The sequence below is a fragment of the Taeniopygia guttata genome, chromosome 1, assembly GCF_048771995.1.
Source record: "Taeniopygia guttata chromosome 1, bTaeGut7.mat, whole genome shotgun sequence".
Taxonomy (NCBI): domain Eukaryota; kingdom Metazoa; phylum Chordata; class Aves; order Passeriformes; family Estrildidae; genus Taeniopygia; species Taeniopygia guttata.
Window position 1 is genome coordinate 64,395,706 of NC_133024.1, and position 26,553 is coordinate 64,422,258.

Sequence of the window (26,553 nt, forward strand, 5' to 3'; positions counted from 1 at the left end):
ACAGAGGACTCTGAATTTCACTTTCATGGCAAATTAGATTTTGCTTTGTTACTATCTAAGAGCATGTGGATTAACTTTCTTAATACCAATTTCCTTTCTATCAACAATGATTTGAACGTAATCTTAAGATTTCTCTTTGACTTCTTTATGGCTATTAGTGGCAACAGCATCTTTTTATCAAAATTTGTCTGCATAGCTATACATGAATCTATTTCACATTGACTGAACCTAAACCTTCAAAATGTAACTACATACATGGACAAGCAGGAAAAGAGTTATTGGCCAGCTATCCTATTCTCTTCTAGACCTCATTAATTTCCTCCCACAAAGTTGGTTACCCTATAGATTACAATGGCTCTATTTATTATCAATGGACTGAACTGACAAGCCAGAGAGTTTTAAAATTACAGAAAACATCAATCTACATCAGCCCAGAGCTTTTGCCTTACATTTTTAACAAGTAATTCTAAAATAGCAACTCTTAAAGATAATTAATTTTGAATCATCCCAGATAATTCTAAAGTCTAAATCCAGTTTTAAGCATTTAAATTCTTTCTCTGGGAGAAGATGAGAAGACTGCCAGCTACATTTAGATGCCATCTCCATTTAGAGGATGTTTGGTTTCTCTCAGAGAGTCTCCAGTTTCCATTCTTTTTCCTCTGTGTGTGCTGATTTAGTTGTCTGTGCATCCCTGACATAATCTGTGATGACTGTGGAATATTATTCTTTGATCTGATTTTACCTTAAGCCATATTGCCACAAGAGTCACAATTATGCCATTAAAACACTGCTAATTAAAACAGTCTGCTCTATCAGACTTTCACTGCCTGTATATTACCTTAGGTTTTTTTAGCAATATTTAGGATGATATCTGTGATTATTTTTTGTCTTTTACCTGATGAACCTTATAGCAGTGCCCAAAGTTATGCCAAATTAGCATAACCAGAGATATTATTAAAGAGCATTTCTCTAGACCTTATATTTTAAATAATTCGTAAATAAAAGTATTTCCTGTTCAGCATCTTAAAATAATACTTACTTTTTATGCATGCACTGATAGTATTAGACAGTTAGGCTGAAATCTCTAGGATGACCATGTCAGGTTGAGGGTTTAATCTCCTCTAAATTAATCAGAATTTTACTCTCAGCAATAATGTAGATAAATATTTAATTAAACACAATGGAATTAGTTCTACCTGCTGCAGCTCTTTGTCCTGGGGTGGTTGAGTGGCAGGACCATCAGTGTAGACAATGTAAGGAGTAGCAGTTGTTACAGCAATAGCTTTGCCTCACACCCTTAACCTGGGAATGGGCTGTGAGAGAGGTTGGCATCCATTTCCTCACTCAGAAAAATGCCCAAAGGATCTGATCTGGGTAAACAGGAGCTGTGGAACACAGCAGGCACTGCTTGACAACCTTGCATGGCCAGTGTGCCACAAAAAATAGTATCTAGAAGGTAAAAACACTGTTCCTGTGCACTGAAAATTAGACAATTCCCGTGTCACTAAATTCTTCCCACGTCATTTCTCTTTGAATGACCTGAGGTTTACCCTGGTGTTTCCTGTTAATGTCCCTCACACATCCCTTAGGGACTTGGGACACACACTGGCTGATTTCTTACCTGAGGATGAGCTTACGTCTATCCCTCCCTCTCCTCCTGCCTCAACTGCTGCGATATTCCAGCCCTCTTCTGATTGACAAGACCCACTTGGCAAAAATGTATTATTTGGGGCTTTAATTCAAAAGTACCAATAGTTAGTGAAGAATTTCACACTTTTAATTCTTTAAGGAAGCATCTCCTTTTTAAAAGTAATGTTTGCAAAAATTTTATCCCAACCCTAGCCCCTCTAACTAATTTTTAAAATGTTGGTAAACAGAACTACCACATATGCTGTTCTTAGGTCATTAAAAAAAAAAAAAACAAAAAAAACCACCCAAACAAAAACCCAAAAACAAAGACAAAAAACCCCAAAAGAATTGGTGCATTTATATTCATAAAACATTCCAGCTGTCTCTCCAAATGAAAAAGACAGTCCTGAAATCTTCAGCCTAGAGCATGTGAATACCACTGAGATTGAGTTGAGGTTATTGTTAACATACATATTCTAAATTATTTAAATTGCTTCTGCTAAAGGTTAACAGTCAGAAAAGAATATCAATTCCATTTAACTAGTTTAAAGCAAAGACCAGCAAAAATTCAGATCCTACACTTCAGAATTATATTAATTCAGCTTCTTGGCAACATGGAAAGGAGAAAAATTATAGGAAGAGTTTATTCAAATGTATATCTTTCTCTATTACATGATGATGGAGAATATTTGGAGATGGACAGAGTTGTTTCATATGTAGGATTTGACCTGCCACATGGATGCTTCATTTATAATTTCTAAACCCAAAAGACTTTTGGTTTAATTGTGTAACCATTGCAGGCAAATCAAATCAGCAAAACAACCCTTTAAACATGTCCTTGCTCATACCTGAAAGAAAAATAAGAGACAAGCCATGCTGAAGGTCTTTTTTTGACATAGTTAAAGCATTTATATAATATCAGAAAGTGAAATAAGATAACTTTCCAATACTGAATGTGTTCCCTTTACAATGAGACCTCTTTCCAGTGGACAAAGACGTAGAAATAACTTTAAGGATGTTTTATCCAATGACCAGCAGGTAATTATATCTGCTCTATGTAAAGAGAATGAACTCCTGGTCTGCAGTTTAAAAACACAATTTTTTTGGAGAAGTCACTTATAAGAAAACAAATGAGGAAAAGAGTCTGTAACAGTCAATGATTTTACCAGATTCAAAAATCCAATTGTGCAATTAGAGAAAGGCATTTTTTAATGCCTCAATGAAGAGAAACACAGGAGAGGTAATCTAGCAAAAACTTTTCTTTTGCCCATTATTGTAAGCCTGTGACAAGTGAAGTATAAATGACATACATATGAGAAATTAACACTGAGAAATTTTATAACAACAATGCAGAACAGACAGAAATATTCAACTAATAGTTCTTCATAATATGGTCCCATCCCAGTCATGAATGCCATATCCTTTTGCCTAAAATAATATGGATATAATTTTTAGTACATGAGAATTTAAAAAGAAATTATTACTGGTCTGCCTGAACAATTAATGTTGCTATTCAAGAAATTTTAGGATGTTAAGGATGTAAAACATGGATAAAGACAAGGTTACATTTGGACAACACAAAAAATATGACCTTGATTTTATAATTCTATCTGTGCCGGAATCACTAGCAGGTAAAACAAATGGAGTCCTGCTACGTGATGTAACCAATACCAAAAATTGTTGTGTAACTAGTGACAATGAGCATGTAAAATTGGGCAACTTTCTGGGTGAAATTGTTGGATATGATTGATGAAGATGACTGCACTGACATACGCTTCTGTAAAGTGACAGACCTCCAGCAGTATATCAACCTAATTAAGTGACTGGCATTGTACAAAATCAGTACAACGCACAACAATTAATTGTGAAACAGCTAAATGGCAGATCTACAAATGCCAGTATGAACAGCTAACCACCATCCCTTGGGTAATGCCTGAGGAATTTGTAGAGTTCTGCTGTTTCTCAGAAGTGAGTTTTTCCCGACGTGTGGCTGGTGCCAGGACTCCCAGCCCAGCCTGGGCTGGCGCAGGGCTCTGCAGTGCCCAGCTGGCTGGTGCCACTCCAGTTGCTCAGATCCCTGCTGGGAGCTGGCACAGGCTGTTTGCTGAGCTGGGCATATGCAGCAATGTTAGCACCAGTTCCCTTGGCCTGGTGTGGCATCCTGAGAGCTGAGTGTCTCTCTGATGAGAAGTGGAGTGAGCTGTAAACACACCCTTGACACCACTGCCACGGGGGATTGAGCCCCGCTTTTCAGAAAATGCTGTCCTCTGCTGCTGCATAAATTTATGAGGGATCTGAAGAAATATTTAACGACATTAATGGTAAAATTTTCAGATGACATGGAATGCACAAAGCACTAAATAATGCAAAGAAAAAACAGTTTTTCCATAGGGAAATTGACATCCTTTAGTGAGCCAGGATCATTTAATGTGCTTTTTGCGACAGCTGAATGCAAGGTCATTCAGCAGGAACAAAGAATGTAGGTCATGTTTAGAAGACTGGAGACTGTGTCCTGGAAAGCAGTGACTCTGAAAAGGAATTAGGGGTCACAGTGGTTAGCCAACTAAAGAGAAGATCCCAGAACAATGTTCTGTACAGCCTTCAAGATATAGGAGTGTTGGGTGGTGACGTAACTGCTTCTAATTCTACTTTGACAAAGGTATTCAAAAATTACAAATGTTCAGAAAAGCTGAAACTGTTGGAAGACTCTTAGATCTGAAAAACTTGATCAACAGAGATGAGAAGTCAGAGTTACTTTATCCAAAGTGAAATGACTGTACTGTGGTTTATAAAGATGCATTTACAGGGGTCTTAGAAATACACAACATTTCAAAGTCTGTCCAACAAGGAAAGACTATTTCCTATTAGGAAAACAGCATACTTTGTTAACAGGATGAATCTATAGCTGTTGAAATGTTTTATTCAGATTTTGTTTCTATTTGGAGTTGCATTGTTTTAATTCAAATAAAGAACAAACACAATAAAAAAGGTAAAGCATATTTTAAAGTGCTTTAAAAATAAAAGCATGGTAAGAATGCTTGACAAACAGACTACACTATTGTGTTGTGTCTTTATGTTAGACACAAGACTTCAAATGAACAAAACAAAGTTTAAAAGATACTTTCCTACTGAGTTTATACTCTTGCCTTAATTTATACTGTATTTTCTTTTGACCTTTTTTTGATATAGTCAGAGTGAAGGTCTTTCTTGAACATCTGTGAAATATTTTGAACACTTAGGCTAGATGTTAATAATACATGTCTGAGAGATGTAAACACCAATGGGAGAAATAAATTATGTACGTGAATGCAGGGCACTATAGCTAAAGTAATGAGCTGAAACATAAGAAACTTCCATTAACCTGTTCATCAGAAAAAAAAAAAATCCCTTTCATTGGAGGAATTCAGCTTTAAAGGGATATTTCCTTTGGGGAGCAGAAGCCCCAAAACATTTAATTGAGACATTTAAAATGAACTGAACAAAATAGCACTGAAGAATGTTAAAGAATACTCCTTTTTCAGGACCCCAATGGTATTTCCCATCTCTAATCTTTGTGATTGCTTGCTTTTTCTTATCATTTAAGACTGTCATTAATATTTTATTTGATTTTTGACCTACAAAGGAAGTGGTTTAAAGAATAAAGTTTTGTTATAAGACAACCAGAATTCTTTTAATATTAGTTTCCATTCTCCCCTCGAGTATACCAAAGTTACCAATATCACCGGTATCTGTTTTGTCTAAGCACAGACCAGAACATTTCAAACCAAACAGACTAAAAAGCTGGTGAAATACTCAGTGTGGACATGTTCATTTTTTAGGAACTTGCACCTGAACAATAACAGTCTTTATAGTAAAGTGACTCTGCACCTCATTGTCCATAGGGGAAGACTTAAGTGCCTTAGAACAAGATCCACAAAAACTAAGCTAGGTGGTGAGTGTGTTGTGGACACAATCGTACATAGAATTCTGACTCTTTTTGATGTTCAGATATTTTAATAACCTTTGAGCAAAGGTTTTTCTGAAGGTTTTAGGTTCCCATTTCCCTTTCAAAAACTTCTGTCTGCTCTGTTCTTTAGTGATTAAAAAACTCCTCCACGATGATGAAGACAAGGCAACAATTCATTTTTCTCCTTTAGGGAATCTCCTGTCTCCTGAGAACCTACATGTGGACTTCTCTAGGGGAAAAGAAAAGAAAGGAAGTGTTCCATCCCCTTCTTCTGTTGAGCCTCTTACATTTTTTGTAGATGGAAGGCTTGGTTTGCCTTCAGAGAGATTAAACAGGAGCGTCTATTCTGATTAAAGGTCTATCAAAGGGAGCGGGGCACCCTGGGCTTAAGTCCCTGCTCTACTGATTGTCTCTGGATTTATGGATATAAAACACATAAATTGTCCATAATACAGACACACAAAGCCATCTTTTGTCCTTCCCAAATGACTGCCATAACCACGAGGTTACAGACTAATTCCCTCTCTCTGATCTAATGCATTTTTAATTCTTTCAGAGTGGAGCAGCTCCAACAGAAGGGACAGACTGTGTTTTCTTCCTTTTTATGTCCCCCTGGACCATAGGCTGTTTACCTGAGAAGCAGAAGAGGGCTGAAGTCTTTGTTGCACAAAGGGGAGCAAACCAGATCCTTCATCTCAAGAAGGATCTCACCACTTAAATTTTTACATTAAAGCGAAGGGTAACAAGCCTATGAGGAGAAAGCATCATGTATGGCTGAATTTTTTTGTGTGGAGGTTGGCTTAGCAAACATGCTGCAAGACCTGATGGGCTCAGGCGTTGAGTGACTCAGATGAAACCCAAGATGCCTTTGGCCAAACGCATGTTCTGAGAAATTTCAGCCTAAAAACTGTAGCATCTATGGAATTTAGTCACCTCGAATATCAGCTGTAACTAAGGGAGTGGTATGAATAAGCATGGCTCCTGCTTTGAATACCAAAATTCCACATCAATCCCACCTTCAGCACCCAATCCGTGGCGGGGATTTGAGGACTCGGTGGGATTTCAGTACTTCGCGCCCAGGCAAACCTCCTGGAAATACTAACATACACATTCCCTAAAATTACTTCCCAAGGCATTTTTGGGACTCGGACCAGATGCCCCCCTCGTCAGGCACAGCTCTGCCCCGGGCACAGGCAGCTCCGGATCAGAGCCGTCTCCCCGGCCGGGGCTGCCCGGGACGGCGGGAGGCGCCGGGCGGGCAGCGACCCGCGGTGCGGCCGGGATGTGGCCCGGGGAGAGCCCACCCGGGGATGGTGCCCGACGGTCCCGGCAGGGCTCGGCTGGCAGCGGCTCCGGCGGCGGCATTCCCGCAGCGCCGATGGAAGAGCGAGCCCGCAACGGGAGGGAGAGAGGGGGAGACAGCGGCGGCGGCGCCGCCCTCTGGAGAGCGCCTGGGAGAGGCTGGTGTGAAGAGCCGCATTTCAATGAGGGCCGGGCTAATGCAAATCACTGCAACCGGCAGCAGCAGAAGAAAGGCGAAGCAGCTGCAGCCCGGGCTCCCCGGCAGCGCGCTACAGCCAGGGGAGGCGTAACAAAGGCAGCAGAGCCGCTTTCTGCGGCAGCTCCTGCGCCTACAGCCGGGTGGTCGCGGGGGGAGGGCGGGAGCCGCCGCTCTTTGGCCGCTTCCCATTCCGAGCCGCCGCCTTCCCTCCGCGCCCGGCCGGCAGGTCTGAGTGAGGAGGTGCCCGCCAGGCTGCGGAGAGCAGGTAAGCGCCGGGGCCGTGCCTACCCTACCCTGCCCTGCCCTGCCCTGCCCTGTCCTGCGCGGGGGCTGCGGCGTGCGGGGCCGCCGGGGCGCAGTCGCCGGGCGCGGCGCGGAGCGCTGCACCTGTGCCCATTGTGTGGGGCGGCGGCCGCCGCCAGCCGCTGCGGGCGGCTCCGCGGGTGCGGGAGCGCGGTCCGGCCCCAGGGAGCGGGCGCGGCGCTGCCCCGCGGCTCGGGCACCCCGCGGCTCGGGCACCCCGCGGCTCGGGCACCCCGCGGCTCGGGCACGGCTCGGGTCCTGAGGCGCCGAGGTGCCCGGTGCCACCTCCGGAGCAATGGGCGTGTTTCACACACGGTTCCCCTACCCCAGCAGAATAAACCCAATCTTTTCGTGAGCCCGCTGCCGCATGTATCCGTGTTACCCCACCAAACCCGCCGCCCTCCCCCGGTGGCTAGTGGTCATCCTGCTGTTTAGTCGCCGTATGATCGGCGCTGGGTCCCGGTCACATCGCGGCGTGATGTCGGTTTTTTTTAATCAGCCTACGTGTTTTTTTTTTTTTTTTTTTTTCATGGAAATGCTCACTGACACCTGTATTATAAATAATTCTTTAACAGATGTCAGGGTGTGAAGTGTTGGCATGGTGGTTTTTCAGGGGCGTGTCTGTTCGTTTTCCATATCTGCCTGTATAAGACTATATATTTATACACACAAACGGAAACATCAGCTCAAATTGTTTAGGATTTCTTTGTCTGCTCTGACCTTGTGGTTTAGACACGTTTTTCTCTACATACCAGGACTGTGGAACTGAAGGGGAGCTCTATTTTGGTTTTAAGAATTACAGACATTATTGATAAAAGCTAAATGTGTGGAAGAAAGGACAGTGACTCGCAATTCTTCTTGCCCCTCATCCAAAATTAATAAAGCTGAAAGAATATATCTTTGTCTAAACTTTTTTTTTCTTTTTTATTTTTTCTTTTTTTCTTTTTTTTTTGGCGGGTGGGTGTATTAGAGATGATTTAAGCAAAGATAACAGCAGACCTAAGAAAAATCCATTTTTCTTGGCATGGGAATTTCTTCAGAGATACAGTTTCTGAATTGTGCATTCCGGGATTGTTCAAATCTGATTAACAGGTTCTCAGTGGAATTGGATATGAATTAAAATAACTGACAAAATTTTTTAAACATGGAAGCTGTAGTGGTGTGTTCTCAATCCCAAAATGTGGCCACTAAGCTGTATTTTGCATTTAACCTATAGAGTGAAATGCTACAGCAAATGTTCTTGTTAATTTCACTGAAATAGGATGTAGTGTGCATGGCAAAAGCAGAGATTAGTATTTTTTAATATATACAAGAAAACACATATACTGTACTATGTGTAAGTGCCTCTGAAGGATTTACAAGTATAAATCCTGCATTTATACATAAGCATATGATCCTGTATTGGTGTAACAAAGTCAGTTGTGAGCTGTAACCAAAGTAGGGTAAATAATTCCCACTAGGGCCCCACATTTGCCTTAGGTGCTTGTGCTAGTCCAGCACATGGACTGCTCTGAGAAGTTGCTGAGCACATCACCTACAGCTTTGCAGCATCAGGGTCCAGCTGTATAATCATTGGTTTAACACAAACTTCTGCAAGTCAAAGAACATTTGTAAGTTTTTCTCTATTTCCTCCCACTGTTCTGCAGCTGGCTTGAATACATTTTTTTTTTAATGGTTACATCATTATGAGTGGTTGAAACAAAGCTAGTGCTTGCTGGTTTTTGTCTTTTTATTGGAAATCAATGAGAGAGGCCACTTCTAAATTAGGGCTATGTATCTGTGCTATAAATAAACTTTCAGTGCTTTATTATTCTGCAGACAACTGCAAATCTAGGTGGCTCCTAAATGAAAATGAATATGTTTTGAACCTAATAATCTTTTGATTATTCTATCTTTTTTTTGTATTTTGTGTCTTCTGTTTGTGAAGATTAGCGTGCACTTTGTGTTATTTAGTATTGTGTTGGTTGTCAACAAGTAAGAGAAACATTTGCCTCCTTGATTTTATTTCAGAACATGTGAACTGTTTATGTAAACTATTGAACAGCTGGGATTATTTTGGTCAGGGTTGATGGGTGTTTCTCACAATCAAACATGGGAGACACCAATTGCTTATTTCCTCAATGGCACTGGTTTTATCACTCCTTTGGTGATGGCAAAAGAAGCTGTTGGCCTTAATCAATTTGAATATTAGGCTTAGGATATTAATAATATATCTTGGAAGACATAGAGCCCTGAAGTAGCTTGCTCATTGAAAAACGCTGTCTCCCAATATATTTTTTCTTTAATTTTGTGCCGTTTGAGCCCTTCTGTTGGTTCTGAGTGTGTAAAACATTTGTGCAAGGACAACTGAAATAATTTATTACAAAGCTTAGGCTGTGAGGAAACCAATGGTTGGAATATGCAGGTAGTTTTTGACATTGGGATTGACCCAGTATGTGTGATACCTGATTCTCATTGCCAACCTGCCACATCTGTTCCTCTGAAAATTTCTTAATTGCTTAGTTGTTGGCAACTGGCAGCCTTTCTGGAACAACACCTCTTGCGATCACAGCTGAAGCCAAGTTTAGTGGGGGCAAACAGTTAAGAAGGTAGATGAGACTCAAATAGCACCTGAATATAACATGAGAAAAAGTAGAAAGCTGATGCATTTATTCTTTTTTTCCATTAGGTCAACTTAGTCACCTCGTTTTCCGAGATACTGAATTTGAGCAAACACTTCTCAGTGTTTGCTTGTCATTCGCATTTGAGTTCATGAGTGACGTTATTAGGATGTCTAACTTAAATGTAGCTCTTAAGGCATGGCAAGACACTTATGTGAAAAATGACCATGTGAATGTAGCATGGTTTTATTCAAACTTTTTTCTCAACCTAGGAAGTAGTCCTCTGTAAAAGCGATGTATAGAACACATAAATTGCACTCCCTTAAAACTTCTAAGTTTCTTAAGCTTTTTTTTTTCTTGTGCATTGCTTAGGTTGAACTTCAAGATGTCCCTTGGGAGAGATATGGAGCTGGAGCATTTTGATGAGCGTGATAAAGCACAGCGATATGGCAGAGGGTCCCGGGTGAATGGTTTACCCAGCCCTACCCACAGTGCCCACTGCAGCTTTTACCGAACCCGTACCCTACAGACCCTGAGCTCTGAGAAGAAAGCCAAGAAAGTTCGTTTCTATCGTAATGGAGACCGGTATTTCAAAGGGATTGTATATGCCATCTCCCCTGACCGGTTTAGGTCCTTCGAAGCTCTCCTGGCTGACCTGACCCGAACTCTGTCCGACAATGTGAACCTGCCCCAGGGAGTGAGAACAATCTACACAATTGATGGCTCCAAGAAGATTTCCTCCTTGGACCAGCTAGTAGAAGGTGAGCAGTAAGATTTGGAGGTATAAAGTTAAGTTTTAATCAGCCTTTGTCTAATCTTTTTAAGTCTTTCAAAAAGAGGTAATGGTATTCTTATTGATAAAAGAAGGATTTCCAATGGTCTGACTAGAATTGTGGATATCTTAAATGACGCCTTGAAATATTGTTGTCTTGCTACTTATTTCCTTGTTGAATGTGTCTAACCTTTTCCTTTTAACACAGTGTTGATAGTCCTAGATCCTGAAGATTGCATCTAATCCTTCTTTTCATAAAGATGCAAGGTCAAACCAATGAGTTTAGTCTGTTGAACTTTAAAAGTTCAGTGGTGCTAATGAAACCTATGTAAATCCAATTCAGATGTTTTTGTTTTTTTCAAGAAGAAGCCTAGTGAAGAGCTCTATCTCTTCTCTACAGGTAAATATATCTTAAGTAAAATACTAGGCTCCCATTGCATGGCATAGATGTTGGCAACCTGTTAAAAGAGTAATATTGTAGCCGTGATTCAGCTGGGGTAGATTTTTCTACTTTTTTCCTCTGTAGTTTATCACTTTTCCACAGTCATAGGAATGGTAAGGTTGAAAATGACCTCTTACATCATTGAGTCCAACTGTTAACCGAGAACTGCTAAGGCCACCACTAAATCATGTCCCTAAGTGTCACATCTGCACATCTTAAAAGCCTACAATGACCTGTTCCAGCGCTTGACAGCCTTTTCCATGAAGAAATTTTTCCTAATACCCAATCTAATCCTGCTCTGGCACTACTTGAGGCCTTTCCTCTTGTCTTATTACTTTTGAGGAGAGGACCAACACCCACCTTGCTACAGCCTCCTTTCAGATAGCTGTAGAGATCTTAGGTTGTCTGTTAAATAAGGCTTGTGTACCTGCAGGATAAACCATCACCAGTGATTTGGTCAGAACTGACAATTCTAGATCACTGTCAAATGTCAGACATGGCAGTCATTAATTTGCTGATTGAGAACAAATTTATCACTCCTTCAGTGATAGTTCTGTTGCCAAAAGAAGCTGTCATCATTAATCAATCTGAATATTAAACTTAAAAAATTAATAGTACTTTTCACAATTTTTACAGATAGCTAAAGTAGCTTTTCCAACATGAAGTGCCTCTGGACTGCAGTGGGTTTTTAGTGTAAAACAGAATGTACAGTGTATGAAGGCATTGACTATCACATGGCCATAAATGAGAGTGTTTCTTACCTGTGAAGTTTAAATGCAGATGCTTGATTGTGTTCCAAGAAAATAAAGGTAGAACAATTCATTTATTTTTGCTTCCATCCTACCCTTGGCCCCAATATGCCATGGACAAACCAGTAAAGAATGGATAGATAGCCACCAGACAGCCAATTTAGAGTTGCAACAGAGATTGTAATTTCTATGTGATTTTAATTTTTAGCACCAGGTGAGAGAACTTGCAGTAATAGGATGTAATGAGAGGATCAGAAGAAGGCTAACATGGAGAGAGAAGAATAAAAGGGTAATGCCAAATGTGGCTCCTGAAAAAGGCGCACAGCTTTGCATAGCAGGTGTAGAGCCACCATTGGGTTGTCTCCTGCTTGTGTCATAGCAGAGGAGAGCTTTTTAAGTATTGAGAACCTGATAATCTTCGTTGTGTAAAAAGGAAAGTAGGGGACAACATGAAGATGCCCCAGAAAGAAAAGTGAAGGAGTGAGATTGTCTAAGTAACAGGCTTGGAGGTAACAGTAACAGAGGTATAGAGAAATGAAAGGAAACTGGTCTTAGGAGCAATGTTATCATTTTCAGGACACAGTTGAAACTATATTTGTCAGGACAGTATTTAATTGCCAGATAAAATCAATTTCTGGGAGGAAAGACCAATATTAATCAACATCTCTTTAAAAGCAGTCTTTGTGCATTTGCTTATTTGATTGGTATGCTCAACAAGAAGCAAGATTCATTGATGTTAATGTTGATTTGCACAGTCCTTTTGCAGCCAGTCAGAACCAGTTTTGAAAATAAAGAACTGAATTCAGAAATAAATCCAGCAACCTGTAAGACTGGTTTATTTTGGCATCCTAGTGAAGAATAATACCAGCTATTAATCAGTCAGTCAAAATGAATGACAGTGCAAGAGCCTAGGTTTATTTTAAAGAAAGCATTTGGGATTTTTTTAAATCCTTTGGGACTTTTCTCCTTACCCTTTCAATGAATACATCTTCCCTTCCTGGTATCATTCAAGGAGGACAGTCTTGTTTTCTTGTCCCATTAGGACTGCGGGATTTACAGAAGTCAGTCTTTGTGTGGAAAAAGAGAGCTACATCCTCATTCTGTCTGAAAAGAGGTTTCTGTTTATTTGTATAAAACTGCAGGGTGGGTTGTTTCACTCACAGAACTTCTCAGTGGAGCATGGGTTCATATATTATTAGCTCAATGCTGGTTTTTGCATAAGCTCCTTCCACTCTTTACTATACAAATTTATTAGAGTTTGGCTCATCTGGTACAGCATTAATTAGCTTGAAGCTGTTCTTTGTGTTTAAATAGCTGGAAAATCACTTGATTTTTGCCTCTTGCCAAATGACATTTTTGCTCCATCTACTGAAATATGAAGCATTGCTTTCTTCACAGTGAGACTATTCCCTTCCTGTGTGAATTCACTAATTAATTTATTGAGACTGTTATGAATTTATGTGATTGCGGGGACATTGATTTGGTGATTTCAATGTAAAGCAAATGTATAAAGCCTTAATTTTTAGAATTGGTTTTTGCCTTTATGCCTGTGAGGAAGTTCCTGTACTCTTACCTTCACATGTGATACATAAAGACAGAGAGGCTCTTGAGGGAAATGAGGCAGCAGCCGCCACTGTCTTTCATCCCAGAGCTAAATACACAGAACTGCATGAAAGATAGTCCCAAAGGAAAAAGATTGTAAAAGAGCTGTTTTGCTTCAGTTATATATAGTTTCATTCTGCATACAGCTCAAAGTTGGCATGGCTGTGTGCTGGGGATGTAGATTATTTTGAGATTCATGGACACATTTTCTCTTTATTTGAAAGTAATGACATCCCTGGATGTGGGGTTTTGTGGGGTTTTGGTTTGATTGATTTTGGTTTTTCCTCCCCCCACCCACCCTTTGTTAAGTCTTTGTTAAGACTTCTGCACATGAGATTTGTTGGAATTTGATAATAAGGGGTATGTACTGTTGTAAAAAGTTTCACATGGTCTGTAACTTCTGTCACCCTACATGAAGGGAAGAATGAAATAGATTCAAGTTCCTCCTTTTTGTCAGCCCTGATGTTAGGACCATCTTACATTTAAAGAATGGATTCTGAGTGTGACATGACTTTATTTCCTAGGCATGACATGCAATCAAAGCATGTAAAAACAATAAAGATGAAGTTACTCTTGAAGGCTAATTTTTTTAGCTGTAAAGGAAGTTTCAGGAAAGGACTTCTCCAAAACTGTATCAACCTTAAATCTGAAGCTGGAGAGGTCTTACCCCAAAATAAACAATGCAAGGTGACTCTGAAACGAAGAATATTTACAGTTTTTACTCTTGGAGTCCTGCTTTGTGGAACAAAGACCACAGAATCAGTCTGTAGCCAGAACTTCATCCCTTTCTCATTAATTTTTATTATAATATTACCTCAAAGTCTTGGGTATGAATCAGAATCAATTGTTTTAGGTTTCTATGATACCTACCACAAAGTTAACCCTGCAGCTGAGAGCTGGCAGTCAAAGACCAACTGAAAGCCCCAGACCACAAGGCTGAGAGCATACTGGGGAAACAATTTTGTCACATGTCAATACTGGGTGCACTGCCAAATGATTCTAAAGACTTCTGTCTGTGTCTGCAGGTTTTGTGTAGGCATAATGGCAAAAACAGTTTTAAGGAATAATCTGAAAAATAAAAATGAATGCCTCTCAGGGATTACCTGACTGCTGCAAACCTTGTTGAAGGAGCAGTTTGAAAGGATGCAGATATGCCAGCTTTAAAATCCAGTAATAGCTGTAGCTAGCTAATAACTCTTGGGAGATGTGAACCTCGCTGCAGGGCAGAGGAAATGCTGGGTCACATGAGGACTTGGGAAGGCTCTCGTGATGGAGGCAGGCAGTTTGTGCTCAGAGCAGCAAAGAAACTGCCTGCCAGTGCAGGGTTCAAAAGGCAGCGTGTCCTTGGTGAAGTGATGGGCTGCAAGTGTTCCTGACTTGTTTTGTATACAGGTCTTGCTACTCCTACTACCACCTCATTTCTTGTATTTCAGCTTCTCCCTCTCCTTCCCAGTATTCCTGCTGCCTTCTTGACTCTACCAGGCACTCGGGTGTTGGTGAGGAGCCCAGCCAGGCCAGACTGTAGGAATTGATTGATGTGGTCTGTGATGCTCTCTAGAGCTAATGGCTTCTTCTAGATCATGCCTACCTCAGCAGCTGGGAACTGATGGGCTAGAAAGATTCATATGCATCTGTAATGTGCTATCAAAATAATAATAGTAAAGTATCTGTTTAAATGTTTGTAGAGCTGAATCTATGTGGACATTTGTTTGTAGGATTAAATTTACACTGGATATTTACCATGGACTTGATCCAGGGCTATCAAATTTAGGGAAACTTGGACTGAATCCTGTGGCAGAAATGGCTGTAATCCTTATATTGTTTAATAAACAAACAGCTGAATGATCCTGTTGCATAAAATAGTAGAGGGTTGTTCTGGCACTGTTTATTTGATTATTTTGTTCATCCATTAGGCTGTTGATCATCTTTGTGTCCTGCTTAACAGCTTTTGGAAGTCCATGTGGTTTCTTATTCAAGGTGCTTTACATTATTTTTGGTGGACTTTTTTTAAAAGTGTGTACAGTGTCTATCTTACTTGTAACAAGACTGTAGAAATTTGAGGGGGCAGAGGAAGAGGAAGTATTTTTATTTGGCTTTTGATGAAGAAAAAAAAAAACTTTTTAGTCTGAACTGAGAAGGAAGTTAGTTTGTGAAAGAAGTCCTTTCCAAGGTCAGAGGAGATCTGATTTAAAGTTTCTGGTGCATGTGATTGCAAGGTGAACATGTGTAGGTCAGATTTATTTCCTGAAGATGCTCCATCTCTTCTGCACTGTTGCATTTTTTTCAGACCCTGCAGGAAGACAAGGCAGCAGCAATGTAGTTAAAGTAGGTTATTGTTCTATTAACTAACACATTTGGGAACTATCAAGTATCAGTAATTTATTTGATTCAGGTCATCTTCCTTTTGCAATCTGCTCTGTGTAGTGAGGCACAGTCAGAATTTTTGGTCCTTTCTCCAGAGAGGTAGAGATTCTGCCTTTTGTATGTATAAAACCAAAGGGTAGAAGTGAAGAAACGCAGGTGTGCTTAGGCATGGAGTGCTGTGGGTGCTAGTCCCTTCCACATCCTCTTAACATATTTCTTGCCCTATCTGTTGGGGAAATGGACCCCAGTAAATCACTGCTAATTAACAAATTAACTTTACATTCCTGCTACATATTGTACTCCAAGGAATCAACACTATTTTCCATAAATGGGCAAATCCTGACCTCCACAAAGAGGGGTTGATGTTCCTTCTCTGCTTGTGTGATTCAAACCAGGTTCTCTTTTCCATCTCCAGGGTTTCCACCTAGCATCAACTGGCTTCCTCATGAAGCCATTTTAGGCCAAGTCACCTTAAGCACTCAAAAGCAACACGAAAAATGGCTTTTAAGAGATGATGCCTTGGTCATTCTTATAGGGAGAATATCAACAAGCTCAAGAAAACCAACTTACTGCTAATACCAATGTGGAAAACAGGGAGACACTTGCATCAGGAAAGCTCCAGTACTTACGTGCAGTGATTCAGTGTCTCCTTAGCAACCACTTTGTACACACAGATACTATTTTAAAAAATATTTAATAAGTGAAGCAAGTCTTGAAATTCTGTCATGACCTATAAGAACTATCCTCCAGTGTTGCATGTCTCTGATAGGTCAGCTGCATTGAATTTTGACAGATATGCAACTGCAGGTAGTAGGTTTTTCCACTCTTTTTTTTTTTTTCTTTATTTTTTTAAAGCATAAAAAATGTTTTGGGATCTGCCCTTCTACATTATGATTAATTTCTCAATGCTAAGATTGAGATTGTTCCACATGAATTCCCATTGTTCCACATGCCATTTCATGAACTGCTGAGCATTGTAGGGTTACTGGTTTGAAACTGACCAACAAGTGCTGTGCATTTTTTGAAAGGTTCCAGTGGTGTGTGTTTCATTTCCACTGTTGCTGTGAAGAGGCTCTCAGGAAAGGGATACTTTGTAAGGTGTAGTAATCACTTTTTTCCCTAGATGCTGGATCCCCCGAAGCAACTGGGTGTTCCCCTTTTCTTTTTCTAATGGCTATTGATACTGCAATCAAGAGTCAAAATTCCATTAGTGATGGCTGACTGAACTGTGAAACACTTGCTCCCCTCTCCTGGGGATCTGCAATCAAATTGACACTTCTAAATAGCCTCTGTTGTCTGTGCCCTTTGCTTAATCCAGTTTCTTCAAAGAATCCTCCTCAACACTTGTTCTGTTAGGAATCTAGTATCTGGAGGTTGTTACTTTCTTCTTCCAGTTGCCAGTTACTGAAGGCTGATGATGAGGAAGCAATAGCTAAAGCAGGAGATGGATTTATTGACTTTCAAGTCATGCCCCTTGTGAAACTTTTTACAGTCTTCTCTCCTGGAGGTACTGGTGAAAAATAAGGGAATGAAAATCTAGGTGAAGATCTTTTGTCCGTTTATTTGAGATTATTCTGCATAAAATGCCAGAGGTGCTAAAGATGTTTATTCTTACAGGCCTGACCCTTAGGACCAGCATGCATGAAAATTGCAGTCCCTGGATGACATCTAAAATAATTTTAAATAACAACATTATGGGAGAAGTATCTGTGTTTCTGTTAACATATGTAAAATAGTTCTTATTAAAGATAAGAATGCCTTGGATGCTCTACCTTTTTTCTATATTCTATATATATAATAGGTATTAATAGGTATATAATAGGTATTCTGTAGATAAATATTATAGATAAATATAAATAAATCAAGAGCCTCTTGAAAAAATCATTTTTGTGTAAATATTTTAGTGATGTAATATGATACTGTTGGAAACGCGGAAAGGGCAAAAATGCTTATGTTCAAACAATTCCAAACCTTCAGTGATTCTATTGGTCCTTTTTAAATGATCATTTATATAAATCTAGTTTTGTAATGAAGAGCTGATTTGCTGTTAAATGCTACAAGGAATCCATCTGACCTTTAAATGTAACTGATATTAAAAATCATGTGGAACACTGTCCTTTCAGGAAGAGGATCCAAAAGAGTTCTTAATAAACTAAAGTAGATCTTCTGAGTACACTGTGTATCGACATTTATTTATGATCCTGCCCTTTGAGAAGTGAGTTTTAATTTGAAGACTTGATTTTAAATAAATGCTATTTTCTGCAACTGAAGTGAACAATTTCCCTAATAGGACTCAGCCTGAAAATCCAGATTTATATCCTCCCTCCAAAAAAACAAGGGAAAAAAACCCAAACAAGCAAACAAAAAAATCCAACAAAAAACCAAAAAATGTGTAGTTGGTGGATTTTACATCTTACAGCAAACACAAGTGTAGACAAGAATAAATTTTACTGAAAAAATTTTACATGAAACTTCTGCAAATTATTTTATAGAGCAGGTATTTATTGTATTGAGAGCAGTCTTACTCATAGTAGGATTTCTTTTCTTTCCCTTAAAACTTGTTAATTTTGTGGATGTGGTTCTGTGGGTGCATTCTGACCTGGCAGTAACTGAGTAGCTAATACTAGAACAATTGGACAGGGACATGGATAAAAGAGAACCTGCACTGTTTGACCACTCATTACTGTAGCTGAGCCCTTCTACTCTGATGTTTCCATATACATATCTATCTATCTTGTATATATGCAGTGGAAAAAAGGAAGAGCCTACCTTTATCCAAGCCTCAAGTCCCAGTGTTGCCTGCCTCCATTTTTAAATGTGGTGACTCTTTGTATCTATTCCTTGTGTGCTGTAATATCTCTGGAATTGGTTTGGGTGCCTTGAAACTTGTTCAGAAATTAATTTTTAATACTTTCTCTTAATGATTGAACTGTGAGTCCTTTTTCCTTAGGGGTAGGGGTCACTAGGAATATCTTTGGTTTTTACATGTTTTTTGGCATAGGAGGTGCATCACTGAGTTTTGTTCTGGTTTTGTTACCCTGGGCTAAATTTCTGACAGGAAGGCCTCTGTGCTATTAGCATACAGTGAACTCTTGAACCCAGAAGAAATAAAACATCTCAGATGTCTCTGTGGTATTGTTCAGGATAGGATCTTGAATTATTTGTGATTTAACTGCAGGCTGCCAGAAGGTGTGGTCTTGCTGGATCTAGTATTAGTTTCTTTGAGTTTTTGTTTGGCTTGTTTGTTTGTTTTTCCCCAGACAGAGGATGAACTGGATGAGCTTGATGTTGCAAAATTAGTAGTGTCTTTGGTGTGTTCAGTCAGATCATTGAGCTGATCTGACTCATCCAGTGCTACTGCTAGCACAGCCACAGAGTCAAGCTCAGGGGAGAGTTTGGGAGCACCCAAGTAGTTGTCCTTTACACAGCAGCCTTCAGCTGGACTGGGTTCAGGTGCAACTCTGCAGTCTGCTGGGTTTTCTGGCTGATTTCTAGTTCCCCAGAAGTTGTGTGGGTGTGGTATGTGCAAAAATATTTTACTGTAGATAATGCTCCAACAGAAAGAGGAGCTAATAGCTACTATTTTTCATTTAAGTATGGTAAATTTGTTGTGATGAGAAGTCTGTCATTGCTACTCTTTGTCTTCATTTCCCCATATATTATATTATTTAGTCAGTCAACAATACAGGGAGATTTCTTGTCTCTACATATCCTGGGTTTATGATGCCTAAAGCTTTAAAAAAAATCAAAACAAATTTCCATGACACTTTCATTCACCTTCTTAATAAAATGTTATTTGTAGCCCATATTTTTTGGTAATGTTTCATAGTATTTCCTCTGAAGTATTTGGGGCCTGATGTTTTCTTAGGAGTGGGCCACTTAAGCATGAAGGCTGGGGTAGTACTGTGATAATGTGCTGTGGCTGGGCTGCTGGTGAAATATGAGCACTGTTTATTGTGTTTACTGATAGCAGTGGTCCCCACTGCAAATAGTGTTTCCTGATAAGAAAACTGCTGCTTTCAAGGATTTTTGTAACAGCATTTCTCAAACAGTTAACTGAAGAGTGATCTTTAAAAGATCACTCATTTTGTAGTCAATAGCATCTGAGAAGGGAAGAGATCAATATTTATGTGCTGTAGATCAAGAATGATAAGAATAATATTTAATAATTTGAGAAGGATTTGATTTTGTATTTTCCTGCATTTTTCTTTTTTCTTCTCTCTCCAATCTGACTTGCTGGACTTTTCCTTTTGTTTCCACAGGGGAAAGTTATGTATGTGGCTCCATAGAACCCTTCAAGAAACTGGAGTACACAAAGAATGTAAACCCAAACTGGTCAGTGAATGTTAAGACAACTTCTACTTCTCGTTCAGTGCCATCTCTTGCCACTGCTAAAGGAGGTGCTCCAGATACAAAAGAGAATAAGGATTTCATTAGGCCTAAACTGGTCACTATCATCAGGAGCGGAGTGAAGCCACGTAAGGCAGTCCGAATTCTGCTCAACAAGAAGACAGCACATTCCTTTGAACAGGTTCTTACTGATATAACTGATGCCATCAAGCTGGATTCAGGGGTGGTTAAACGCCTATACACACTAGATGGAAAACAGGTAAGAATTTTCATGATGACCATTCTCAGCATGAAAAAAATATAATTTTCCAAAAGAAAATATACATTAATCTAAAAGAGTCCCATTTGCTCTAGAACGTACAGCCAGAGCTACTACTTATAGTGTACTTAAGATCTGTGAGCAGCTCAGGAACACCATGAAACATTACTTGGCCTTGCTGAGGGTCTCGCCATTTATGATAAATAATAGCTCCAAATCTGTTCTGTTGAAAGTGTGATATGGTTTTGGCTCTGCATGCCGGAAACGTGGGATGAAGGATGTCACTTAAGCTCATTCTGTTAACTTGTTTCAGCTTTTTCTTGCAGCAGTTTTATGAGTCATTGTACTTGTCTTTCCGTAAACTGTAAGAACAAACAGTGAGGACGCATTTCACCATGATAAATGCAGACCTACTGCTCTCCAGAGTGACTAAACGATGAATCTTATTGCACCTAAAATGGACAACGAAGACGGTACAAGCTTAGAAAATGAATGAGCTTTTTTTTCCTATTGCAGGAATACAGGTAGGATTATTTGTGGTGCTCACATTTTTTGAGGAGTCTCTTGTAGGTTTCATATTATTTCTTCTGTGAAATACCTTCAAGCAGTGTCTCTTTTTTGCTGACTTATTAAATTGCAGCAGAGGTTTTTGAGAAGCTTCTTATTGAACTTGGGGATAGAGTGACATAAAAAAATATTACAGAATAATCCCACTTTTTTTTTTTTGTCTTTCACTTTATTTGTAATTTTTCTATGGACATGTATTAATTATAGCAAAATGGGAAAAGCTCTTAACCTGCTGAAGGGCAAGGCTAATTTCAGTGTGACCTGAATTGATTTAGAGCAATGGTGACTCTAGAGAAATAAGGCAGATATTTGCATTTACAGATGTAACTTATTAAACTGAAGAAGTCTCCCTGAGAAGCTAGAAGCTGCTAGAGACTGTGATATTTCTGCTGTAATACAGCGGTGTTTTTACAGATTCTAGGTTCAATGATTCACAGATGTGCAGCAAACACTGTTGCTACTGAGATGCTGCCAAATCTGCCTGATACAGGTAAATCAATGCTCAGCAAGATCTGGTGATGTCCTAACATATCTGCAGTTGCTGGGGCTGATGTGCAGGCATAGCTCCAGGAAAAGCTACAGCAGTACTTTCTGATCTCAGAGAAGACTGCTTAAAGGACAAGCTGCTTATTCAGAACATTGGATCAAATCAGGGCCAAGTCTGGCTTGACCAGAAGTCCCTTCTATCTGCTGTTTTGTATCAGTAACCTCTGACACCAGTTACACACAGTAGTACAGTTCTTGGTGACTGTGTACATGCCTGTAATGATCTCCTTACTGTGACTTTATTGGGAACTTTGACCTGGAGGAAAATGTGAATGTGAAATTCTTTTTTTTCTGCAGCAAAGGTGAAGTGTGTGTTGAGGGAAACTCTGAACTCCTGTTCTTTCTTACCTTGTCTCATGCTCCAGGGGGCACTAAGACTAGTAAGTTTGAGGAAGGAGTTGAGATTTTAAAGCTACAAAGGTCAGTGATGGTCTCTGCAGGACACTGACAGATCTTGAATGATTATTCTGGTTCCTGCAAACCCTCTCAGTAAAAAAGGAATGCATATGCTTTGTATTTTATATGCAAATACACTTGTGGTTTAGCTCTGAAGAAGCTCAGCCTGAAAGGATGCCAATGTTGTCTCCTGGATAATGTGCTCACTTTTATATTTTTGCATTTAAAACTCCCCTTTAATGATCGTGCTTAGAACAAACCAAAAAAAAAAAAAAAAACAAAACAAACCCAAAAAACAAACCAAAAAAACCCTTTACACCTGTTTTAGAACTCTAATTCATGAAATTACTTAGTATTATCCTTCTACTGGGGAAAAAGGGTTGACCAGACTTTCTTGGCCCTTATATTGGCATAGTTCAGTTGAATCCTTTGTCAACTCATGAGCTTTGACTTGAGCTTAAATCAGTGGTGTTTTTGTTACCTACCATGTAGCCTGAAACCCTAATGTCCAGAAACTTTCCCAAGAGACTACTCCTTCTCCTTTTGGATATACACATGGAATTGTGTAGCTAACTGTCTAACCCTCCTGGTAAGGTCAGGGCTTAGAGGAATGGGTGTGTGTGTCCTGCAGGTGTAACAGAGACTTTGCTTTCTCCATGTACAGAGCAGCTTTGCTGGAAGGAAGGGAAATGAATGACTCTGTGCTCAGCAGGAGCAGCCTGTTGCTCAACCCTGAGTGGGGAAGTCATTGATTTCCTGTGCTGCTAGGCAATTGCTGCTCCATTTTTCTTTGCCAAAAGACTGATCTCCCAGATGGTGCTGGGGACATGATGATAGATTTTTTTTTATTGCTAAATTCAAGCTGTGAATTATTACTGGGAGGAAATCCATGGTAAATCCAGCATTTTTCCAGTACTGTTTGTAGTTGGGAACTTCTACTGTGACTCCTGCTGGAGCTCTGAGGGTTCTGGAAAAGCCTGTGTTGAAGGGCTAAACCTAACAAATCTGTGATTAAATCTTTCATCGCTAACTTAAAAAGCAATAAAATCCTAAAGCTCTGAGTCAAGAAAAGTAATTTACTGCAAGGATAAGAGAATAAAGCTCTCCTGCAATCATTCTTTGGGAATATAACTTGGAGACAAGCTATTCTATATTTTCTTCTGAGTTATATTATAAGGCCAATGCTAGAATTGCCCTTCCAAAGCAATAATGAGTCCCCTGTATTGTTATTGGACAGTGTGGTATGTGCATTGTTGTTGAATACTATCATTAGATGCCTCAGGCTAATAAAAGTAGCAGGAGTCAGAGACTTAACTGGGCATCCAAGGTAGGTGGTTTTCCCACACTGACACTACACATGGGAAAATAATACTTGTAAATACTTAAATAATTGCCCTCAAATAGTTTTATTAGTGGTGATGTTTTGATCTAAAATATGTTAATAAACATTTTGTTCAGGGAAGAGGAATTTAAATGATGGCCTCTAAAATTTGGTGACAGTGTAAAGAGCTTGTATTGATGGAAGAGGTAGTACTTCGACAATCAGAACCTCAGGAAATTGCTAGGAAGAATGCTCTCCTTGGACATCCAGCTGATTTCCCATCACAGAAATTTCTGGTTTTTGAACATTTAATAAGTTTTGGTGCATGTGATGCTTTGTGAGTGTTTCTTAGAACTCCAGGACTTAATAAATAGGTGTGTTGTATTAGCCATTTTAACGTTTTAATTCCAGAATAGCAAAAGAAAGGTGTGGGGGGAAACCAAACCAAAAAGAAGAAAGCAAGCTAAACACAAAATCCACAAGAAAGCAACCCTCAAAATAAGCAAACCCCAACAAATTTAAACAATCTGTCTCATTGGGTCATTGGCAGTTCAGGGACTAAAACTTGATGTTTTCCAGTATTGGGTGGGTATTGACCTAGGATTTCATGCATTACTTTAGTTTTATTTTAAGAAAAAATAAAGTTTCTCCTTACTACAAACAGGGTAATGGCTTATTTGCATTTCCTTATAGCCCATCAGAATCTGTATTTTGACTTCAAGGTCTTAGAAGCCTTAGAATATCACTTCATTTGTGCTAAAAAGGGCACAATATACAACTGCAATCTGATTATAAGCACATCAGTGGCCTGAAATGCATGCTTTTGCAGTTTAATTATTGATGACTCCTCAGAGCTGGATCAGTTTCACACCATGTCTGGATGGTTTATGTATACTTTTATAGATATACTTAATTTCTACTGGTACAAGGGTCTTTTTATTCTGGAGAAAAAGATAGAATTATTTTCCTGTACCACAGTGACGCATTAGAAAATGGGTGGGACTCTCAGAAGTGTCTAACAGTCTTGTGAGCACAGGCCAAATTCAAAAGCTTTCCAGGGGCAGATCTTGAGGCATTTTCCCTGCCAACTTTGCTATGTAAGGAAAATGAAAATAGCATGAGTAGGTGTAATGACTGCCTGTAGGAATACAGATAATGAGGGCGTGCTCTTACTATGAACACTACTCAATTTTCAATTTTTTAGGTTAACCTGATGTTTAAGTTCATGAAGAGATATTGTCAGCATTGGCCCTTAATATCACATACTTGAACAGAGAAGGAACACTTTCTCATGATTGAAATGTGTCTTGCTTTACTGTAGCTGCACTGTTCCAGTTTGATTTCTATCATTTCCTTAACAGAAGGTGGCATTTTTAGTTTGATGTGCATTAAAAAATTACCTTCTAAAAGGCAGTGTGTGGACACAGTGCAGACACTGGGACACAAGCTGCATGTGGAGATAGAGCCCCGTTGCTTTGTTGAAAGCTATTCTCTGGTTTCTGTTTGCTTGGTGCACTTCTAGAATAACAGCAATGGCTAAAATGGGAGAAAACTAATCAAGGTCACATTTAACAGCAATATTGTGAGACAGTGCCATTTTTAGAAGTATTATGATGTGTATATTTGTGCAGGGTATTTACAGTTTGCATGTTTTGACAAAGACTAAAGGTTGGACAACAGTGCTTTGTTACCTTGTACATGCTCCGTGTGCTTTTGGCAGAACAAACATCTGGTTTATAATAGAACCTACATATTTGAACAGGTGATTTGCTTAGCTTAACAAGATGCAATAATGCAAATTATTTTTCAGTTTATGCATTATGCTGTTGATTTGACTCCAGACAGATAAATGGTCAGTGTCAGAGATACCAGAATAAAAGTCACTATCTATTTGGGGTTTATTTACTCATAAATATTTTATCACAAATAAAATTACCTTTTCAGGTATGAAATACAGTCACAGTTACTTAAAGACAGAAGGTGTAGTGTGAGGCATAGGATGTCCCTCAATAGCCTTGTTTTAAGCCATTAAAATAGCTATTAAAGAATTGTGACTGCAAGGAAAGGGAACATCACAGTGCAGGAAAGCTTGAAGCTTATTCACTGAGTGTAATAAGCTTTTGGTTTTTAGTGGAAGCCCACTACAAAATGGCTTTGTTATGATGCAAAAAAAACTCCCTCTCTGGTGGATTTCTCTTTCTAAAGACATGTGATATTATAGTTTTTAAAAAAGAATACTACTGTTCTGAAAAAATATTCTCTTAAGGTAGCAAAAGCAACTGTTTGCACCTAGACCTAAAATGAGAATGGTTTTGTTCTTAACAAGTACATATTTGATAATAACATCTGTATTGTACAGTACATTCTTGGCAAAAGGTACTGTTTTTTAGGATATATTAAACATCTCAAATGTCTTCCTCTAAACCTGAATTGTCCTTGCTACAGAAACACCTACATAAATGAAGGTAGATATCATTCACAAAATAACATTCTCATCTCAGCATTTGGGTAGTGTATATTGTACAACAATCTAGTCCAAAGGAATGTTAACTAAAATAAAATTTATATGCAGCAGCTGTTTTTGTGGTAAATTTGATTCACTTCAGCATTTGTAATCTTAATATAGCAGGTGCATTTCATTTCAAGGGTGACTGGTTTTGTATATTGTTTGTATTTGGAAAGCTGTAGCTACAATCCACTCAAAATAGCACTTTTTCTCCACATTTTTCAGAAATGGGAAAAATGTTGAGTGCATCTTATCTTCTGTATCTTGGCACAGTAACTTTATCTTCTCCCTTTTGTTTGAAGGCTTTGGAGCTCCCTGCCAGCCACAGGCACATGGGTGATGTTGATTGAGCAGAGACAATGGTGAATTCTCTGTGAGGTGTAGCTGTGCAGATCCTGACTAATTGTGAGAAAGCATTAAATAAAATTACTTCTGCAGCTCACATAAACATTTTAACAGGGAAGCAACAGCTCTTGAGTACTATAATACTGGACAACCTTCTGGGGTCCTGAAACCCGTTGTGCTTACACTGCGTGAGCTGTTGTTTCATAAAGGGCTTCTAATGTGAATGCTAGGAGGCCATACCCATCAGAAAATACCTCTGCTGCTTATTTTAGACATGAATTTTAGGCCCTGTCTGGCAGTTCTGACAGACCACGATGTTATATAGCTATGAGAGACATTAAGAAAACCCTGAAGA

General features: G+C 39.3%; 1 protein-coding gene across 4 annotated transcripts in view; it reads left to right on the forward strand.

Annotated features, from left to right (window-relative positions):
• Window positions 1-7,019: 7,019 nt before the first annotated feature.
• Window positions 7,020-26,553, forward strand: part of DCLK1 (doublecortin like kinase 1) — a 230,113-nt gene continuing 210,579 nt past the window's right edge. Inside the window, exons 1-3 of one of the 4 annotated variants that reach the window (XM_030274107.4) lie at window positions 7,020-7,341; window positions 10,352-10,740; window positions 20,171-20,517. In XM_030274107.4, coding sequence (XP_030129967.1) covers window positions 10,365-10,740; window positions 20,171-20,517 — 723 coding nt within the window. In that variant the 5' untranslated portion in view covers window positions 7,020-7,341; window positions 10,352-10,364. The remainder of the gene's footprint in view (window positions 7,342-10,351; window positions 10,741-20,170; window positions 20,518-26,553) is intronic. The other 3 variants (XM_012569748.5, XM_030274134.4, XM_041716483.2) reach the window with 3 other exon arrangements.